This window comes from Acanthochromis polyacanthus, chromosome 13, assembly GCF_021347895.1.
Source record: "Acanthochromis polyacanthus isolate Apoly-LR-REF ecotype Palm Island chromosome 13, KAUST_Apoly_ChrSc, whole genome shotgun sequence".
In the NCBI taxonomy this organism is placed as follows: domain Eukaryota; kingdom Metazoa; phylum Chordata; class Actinopteri; family Pomacentridae; genus Acanthochromis; species Acanthochromis polyacanthus.
Genome location: NC_067125.1, coordinates 20,233,072 through 20,241,007, shown reverse-complemented (window position 1 = coordinate 20,241,007; position 7,936 = coordinate 20,233,072). Strand labels below are relative to the sequence as shown.

The 7,936-nt window shown below is 38.3% G+C and overlaps 1 protein-coding gene across 3 annotated transcripts in view; it reads right to left on the bottom strand.

The window, feature by feature from the left end:
- Positions 1 to 1,798: 1,798 nt before the first annotated feature.
- Positions 1,799 to 7,936, bottom strand: part of LOC110972007 (vascular endothelial zinc finger 1-like) — a 71,662-nt gene continuing 65,524 nt past the window's right edge. For 2 of the 3 annotated variants that reach the window (XM_051958337.1, XM_051958338.1), the window contains one exon: positions 1,799 to 7,510. In XM_051958337.1, coding sequence (XP_051814297.1) covers positions 7,146 to 7,510 — 365 coding nt within the window. In that variant the 3' untranslated portion in view covers positions 1,799 to 7,145. Of the gene's footprint in view, positions 7,511 to 7,689; positions 7,756 to 7,936 lie in introns of all 3 variants that reach the window. The other variant, XM_051958336.1, reaches the window with a different exon arrangement.

Sequence of the window (7,936 nt, the reverse complement as noted above, 5' to 3'; positions counted from 1 at the left end):
ACCTTAAGCCATGATCTAAAAGTCGGCCACGTACAGTGTGGGTGGAACACTGGACACCAATTTGGTTTGACCACTGCTGCTGAAGCTCCTGTGATGTCATTCAGTGGTTTTCCTGCACACATGTCAATCAGGATATGGTCATTTCTTGCTGAAGAAAGCTTTGGACACAGATCTTGGTTTGCCTTTCAAGCTGTTGTTGGTTCATCTGTATTTCTGCAGAGTGTATCCAACTGCTGAAGGACTGCATCTGCACTTCCTGGCTATCTAGTGACAGCTGTACCCTTCCTGGCTGAGAATCTGTATCTTCAGGTATGTTTCCTGTGTTAGGTTCCTTGTTTTAGCCATTTTTGTCTCTAAAGAACTTTCAAATATATTGCCTTTTATCGACACTTATAAGACAGATATAAAACGCAGCACTTGTGATGCCATGGCCGCTGTGATGTACTTGGCTTTAAAGCACCTAGAAAACCCTGCAGCATATGCAGACTGCTTTTTTAAAATTTTAGTTCTGCTTTTATCTCCAATCACACATTATTCTCAAAAAAATGGTTGAGCTAAAGGTCAACCCATTTCTTATCAGGTGGTGCCATTTCTTTCTTTCACATCGTTCACAGCAGGTGAAATTCAACACTGTTCTCTCCAGTACAGTGGTAAATAGCACAGGGGTCCCCCAGGGGTGCGTCGGTTCACCCTTCCTCTTCATTCTTTACACCAATGACTGTGTCAGTACTCAGCCAAATCAGTTCCGGACATCCTGTAAAAATTTGGTGAAAATCCATCCATGACTTTTTGAGTTTATGCTGTTAACAGACAAACAGACAGACACACACACACACACAGACGGACAGACAGACAAACAAACTCCGGTGATTACATAACCTCCTGGCGGAGGTAATTATTGGTGATTGAGAAAGATAACCAATATTTGGAACCAATATACATTAAAAGTTATTTATTAAAAACTTGTGATGACAGGGAACCTGTCATTCCTAACTGGGTTTAAATATTATATAAACAGCATGTGAGATCACGCAACATGTCATTCATAACTGCTTTTTATCTTTATTGGTGAAAATTGCTGTAACTGAATGTGTACAGAGAAACAAGAGTGGAGACATTTGAGCCTCACAAGATGTTCAATGCTCTCCTGTTTACTGATACACTAATTCAGACAATAACAGTTTGTCTCTTACAGTTGCTGTTCTTCTGTTCTCTTATTTTATTTTTGTTCTATCATTTTTATTGCCCACTAAAGCCCAGGTGTGATATAAATACTAATTATTGTTTTACACACACTATTATTGGGTAATCTGGCTGCAGTCTGACTAGCTGCTAGCCATTAGTGTAGCCTTAGCCACTGTGAGAGCAGCTAATGTCCTGATGTGGAGATGACTGTCGTGCTTCTTGCTCAGTGTTTAAGGCTGTGTCTCTGCTAGACAGACATGCCATCTAAAAACTATGAGAGCTTGATGAGGTATCTTTCAAAACCTAAAAGGAGGATATTTTTTGAGATTTTGTACAACTGTGACGTTAAAGTCTGACAACAGGTAGTGGGTGAAAGGCTGGCTAGCAGTCTTAATTTGGGTTATCCCAAAGGTGCTCATGTAAGCCTAGCATCAGTCAAGTCAAGCTCTTCCACACCAGCATGGGAACATTATTTCTTCATGAGGCTGGTTTTGTGTGTGACAGCACTATCAGATTGAAATAGGAACACTCTCTCTCAAGTTGCATACTTGTTTTCAAAATGGAACTTTAATAACCCCTGAATTTTCAACAAAGACACATTTCACGCAACCTGTCACATTTTCCAAGTTTAATAGTTAAAGAATGAGAATAAAAATAAAAACAAAAAAACAAAACAAAAATGTTTTGTCCTCACATACAGACTATGATTTGGCACAAAATCCCCCACAATCCACTCCGATAAGCTAAGTCACAGAGGCACTTACATTGTGAGCAGGCCAACTGTGAGCCAGTGAGCCAGTGAAGACACTGAGGAAACATCCAAACAGACTGGGGACTTCAGCAACCATCTCAGCCTCACAGATACCTCAACTAACGCTAAGGAAAACTAAAACGAGAAAGGAATACATTTCTCCCAATCTAAGGGAGTGTCTCACGAGCAGGTGGGCCAGTCCAGAGATTCAGCTGAGATGGACAGTATTGAATTTCCTCTGTGGAACTCAGCATGGACAGTCCACAATCATGTTTTACTGTTTTCTTTTATTTAGACAAACCCAAATAAAAGGCACATAAAACATTGCGCATATGCTTACATAATTATTCTCAATGGACATACATTTAAAAAAAATGTAGGAATGTTTTACCTTTCTGCTAATCAGAAAGCCTAACCTTCGTATATACAAAAATTACCACTGTTAATGTTCTAATACAAAAAGATTTATAAAAGGCTATGTTTTTTTCTTGCATTTGACTGTCATAACTAACATGTCTTCTGAACTAAATGGTTTTGTACAAAGATATACATTCATTTGCCTTCACATCTGCCAAATTTATCATACAAGCTTCACAGAAAATAAAAATCTTCTAAATCATTATTTGGCCAAACAAATGGTTTTCACATTAGGTTAGGGTCAAATTAAAAAGTGAAACCACGTGGTCAAATGCCAGAGCTTGCTCAAAGTAAGATCGAGTAAATTTGTGTGCCTAGGTTGCTCCTGAAGTAGAGAATGATAACTTCACAATCATTAGCTTTAAAAAAAAAAAAAGATAATAAAATTGTTTGGTTGCCAGACATGTGGGGCACTTGGCTGTCTGAACTGGTGAAGGCTTCCTGAATTTAAAAAAAAAAAAAAAAAACAACTATTCCATCACACAGCAAATCTAGTGGAGGAAGCATCAATGTGTAGAAAAGTCTAGCAAAGTTTTTCAGGCACACTTGTTCACAGCCACTAGACACAGACAAATGACACCACATGCTTCCTGCCATCCTATTTTTTTTTAGTGTTTTGTTTCATAAAAAGTCTCTAGCCTTCTAATAGTGGTGACTGAACTTAAACCTTCACTGGAGAAGCAGTCGTCCACATGCAACATTGGAAAAATTTGAAAAGAAAGATGGAAAATGATTTCAAACAAATAATTCCATTCCGTGACAGCAACTATTTTTGTGGACACTAGTGGCATTAATACAATGAAATTAATGGTCAAAACAAAAAATGTGATGAAAAAACATGTGGGTGGTGTACTGTATAATAAACCACAATCATTTTCTCCTTCCAGCTAGTTGAAATGCCCTGTAAGTACCATTCTTCTGTAGTGTACATATCCCACAGTGCTCCAGAGTTCCTGCACTGGAAAACAGTCTGAGCTACGAACAGGCTTTCTATCTACAAACTGATTCTCTTATGCTTCTTGAGACACACACAGTGAGACATTGTAGGACAGTATGTAAGGCTGGTGCAGGAACTGTTGAGGCTGAGATCACAAAACAACTTGTCACTGGCTCGGTTTTGACAGGTTCACGTTGTCGGCCTGTTCTGGTAGAATTCTTAACCTAATGTGCTCTGTTAATCTTTTCTGCTTTTGTGTACACTTAAAAAAAATCTACACTTCAGTCACATCGTAATTCCCATAGCGGTGACTAAGTAAAGCTGTTATAAGATATTCTTTTGCTGCAATTTTTTTGCCGTCCTTGGTGAGTGGACGATGGAGTTAAATCAATTATCACGGAATTACTGAACTCAGTATTTTATGTAGCAAAATCTTTGCAAATAGCCTTAAAGAGAGAACTGTGGGATGAACCAAACAGTGGCTACACATGGCTATGAACTGTCAACGCCTGTGTTGCTTTGCAACATCAGCAATGCTGCTCCCATCTTATGACCTGCTCATTCAACTACACCTGGGCTTTGAGTGGGAAAATGAAGTTTCTTTTGTGGTCACAGCCTCAATCTTACAATAAAGGTAAACTACTAGGAAAAAAAAATAATAATTTAAAAAATCCAACAATTAAAAACAAACAACACCCCATGCTATGCAAGTGAGACCTACAGAGAAAATTTAGCTCAAAAGAAAAAAGGCTGGAGTTTGTCTCTTCTCTTTATAGTAACTAATAGTTTCCCTGAAGAAACTATTAAGTCATAACAAGGTTGTCCTGCTGACAGGTATGATCTGTGAAGCTGCAGTTTGATTTGCACCACTGTACCACAGAACTCATGAAGAGTCTCCTTGCTGCTGCATTGGGTGGTATGTTCCTCCACTGCGAATAACCTGAAAAGTGCTTAGTTGAAAAGAGTTGAGCCGATTCATATGAAGTCTCTGGTGAGGAGCACCATGTGTAGAAGATGGCATGCAAATTGTAAGATTTCACTCCATTACTAGTTTGAAAATCTGAGTTAAATAAACTACCCATAGCATATATTTCAGTTAAAATTTATGTCAGCAAATTCAGTATACTGGCTCCTAAAAGTATTAAGCTATATCTAGCTGAAGCAACACAGATAACATTTTTTAGGAGGATTAATTGTTGTTTTTGGGCTTGTTGACAATAACGAGAGACACCAGTCTTATGTTTTAGTCTCTGCTTATTTCTCTCGTCTTCGGGATGGACGGTCACATCAGTAGTGATATAATTCCTGCATTGCTACCCTGTGGAAGGGGTCCTCTCCCACAGATAAAGGCAATAAAATAGTGTTTAATATTTACAAAAAATGGTCAGTGTGTCAAATGTTGAACATCGCTTTAAAAGACTATTCTCAGTAACCTTCCTGAGTTAGACTGACAGTGATGGAATCCTAGATGTGCTAAAGTAAAGCATCTACTGACTGAACACACCAAAATGTTACTTTTGGGACTGATAGCTTTCTTGACCTCTACAGTTAGAAAATCCTCAGTAATCTAAATGTTGACAACTGGCCTTTAATAATACTGCCATTCTGAGGGCAACACCCAGGGGACATGTTTTCAGTACAACAGATTTCCTCTTTGCTGAACCTTCAACTGTCAAGTCCTGATGTAAGTACAGACAAAAATTCCCAAACTGATGTTATAGAAAAATTTGTGGAGTGTCCAGCAGTGAGGAGTGACTGGTTTCCAGAAACTTTAAAATACAGAAATGGGGGAAGTTGATAGTTTATTGATCTAAACAACCTCTGAACCTTCAGTAAAATCCACAGCATTACTCATCCTCCCCCCAGATCGAAGCTATGCTTTTGTTTTTTGTTTCATTTATTTCAAAAACGTCAACTATTAAATACTGATCAGTGTCCACTAAAATGATGGGGAAAAAAACAAACAAACTTTACCTAAGGGGAAGCATTTAAGAACAACTGTCAATACAAATAAGTTTAAGGAGCTGTTAGACAATGCAAAAAAACAGCAATGTATCACACATCATCCATGTTTCAAGTCAGATTCCCAGTTGAACAAATTATTTTCAACTGGTCACTTTTACCAGACTAACAGCGTTTTTTGGGGATAAATATAAATCAAAGGCCTTGAAAAAAAGGCCTTGAAATGGTATGCCTTCCTGTAATGAGTTGGCTCACTGTCAGTTATTTGTCATAGTAAAATAAATTCCTAAACTCTATAAAAGAGGTAAGCAAGGGATGACCACACACAAAAAAACATGCAGCAGCTGGAAATGTAATAACTGCCCAATAATTTTAAATAACATGAAACGAAGTAGAAGAAATTTCTCTTCTGTTTGAAAGTATAATGTAATCTGTTCATGGGATGAACCACCAGTAATGCAAGCAATTAACTGGGCAATTTAACATTAATATACACACTATCAGATATTAAAATTATGCAAAAAGTAGCATTTGTTTTTCAATAAAATGAGAAATATTTGAGTGTAACTAGGCAAACACCAGGGCATGTTGTCATCAATTGCGAATGCAGTCCCTTGACGGTCTAAATGCTGTTTGAACGTATGCCCCTTGTCTTTCAAAATAGGCCATTCACGATCCAACGCAATACAAAATCTTTGGCTTAAACTGATCATTATTGTAATTTCCACCTACACCACATTATAGGGTCATGTCACGTTAGCAGGTAGAAGGCTGGTGTTCTGCAGCCTTTGACATCACTAATTTAAGCCGTCAAGTGAAAACAACAAACTGCAGTTTATCTAAGCCTAAAAGTTCATTGTGACATTAGAAACATGCAGTTTCCTGTCACCAATGGCCAACTTTCACCTGCAAACAATGACTGAGAAATGTGGTTAATAGCGATGAAAAAGGTAACTTAAAGTCATGACTTTCTTCTTAGTCAAACAGTTTGTGGACACTGGATCTGTGCTCTGAAACGCAATCAGAAATACTTTTTTTTCTTTTTCCCAATTTCAATTAAAAACCAGTAGAAAATTAGTAGGTATTATTGAAATTACAGATATATATTTTTTGCTCAATATGATGATGTACCTTGGTTGTTAAAATTCCATTTTATTTAGATATGGTAAATTCAAGTAATCTCAGGGTAGTTCACATAGCAAGGTCAAGGCCTTACAATATTATATTGTTGAGAGAAACCCAACAAATCAAATGATTCTCTTTGAGCAGCACTTGGTGACAGTGGGAAGATAAATACTCTTTCCCTGGAAGAAACCTCCAGCAGAACCAGTCTCAGGGAGGGCTGCCATCTAATGGTCAGAGGCAAAGGCAGATTTTTCAGGTAGTTAATTCACTGGGTTAGCCCAAACTGAAATTCTAAATCAGTAAAACAGTGCTCCATTAAATTTATTTTTATTTCCTATATTACAATATGTGAAGTTAAAAAAAAAAAATACTATGATAGAAGAGTATACTGATACTGCCCATCCATACAGTGGACCACTCTTCTCACAAACCCTCCAAAGGTAGCAAACTTTATCTCATATGCTACATTAATGCTAGTGCTCATCAACGAGTAAGGGTAAGAAAACCAATTAATTTCTTATTATGATTTGGGGTATTAAAACATAGATCTACTATAAATAAAAATTTTAATTGTCCAATTATGCTGTAATGATGACTCCTGCAAGTAACATCATTGGTTACTATCTACATGGCTGTATGAAAGTAGTTCGCTTTTTCAAGTATGACACAGTATCAACCCACTTACAAGGGCCTTTTCTAAGATTTGATGGCCCCAGCTGTTATTAGGCAGTTAAAACATTATTGGCTGTTACATCAGCTTAAAAAGCTCTACCAAGGAGGGGAGGATGGCAGAACCTGTGATAGAAAAGGCATGCTCTCCATCGGCCTCATGGCAATGTTGAGTGGCCCAGTGATATTCATAGGCATGGGAGTCGTGATAGCTACTGGGTGGGCAATATTCATGTGTGCTGTTGTAGGGATGTTGACAGAGGCCAGGTTGACAGGGCCAGTGATGGTGACAGGGTGCTGCAGGTTAACTGGTGATGTAATGTTGACTGTGCTGGTGGCAATGTTCATCTGAGCAGCGATGGTGACAGGATTGCTGGCATTGCCACTGCGGTTCACAGTGGAGGTGATGGCTGCGGAGTTGGTTACTGGTGTTGCAGTGGCCGAGTTGTGCACGTTGTTGGTATCTGTGTTAAAAAGGACAGAGGAGCACATTTAGGGCAGGCCAACCATGTGCAGACATATTACCCCTCCAAAACAAGGAAAGTCAGCAGCCCTTCCCAGCTTCTTGGCTGTTTAGCTGGGTGACTGAAAATGTCAATATGTCATTAATACATGATGTGGTAATATTGTTGAAGAAACCTACCTTTGTGAGAGTTGTCAATTAGGACTTGGAAGGAGTTATTTAAAATCTCTCCTACCGTCAACTCACCTGAGGGGTAAATTCAAAAAGCAGGATCAATAGACTAACCAGCTAACTGTCTAATTGTTCTAATTCAAAACGTTTATTTTAAACAGTAACACATTATCAACGACATCTCAAGTTCGGTGTAAGCCTAAGGTTGGAAGCACACTACACTGTAGGACTCACAATATGACCATCTCAGATGAGC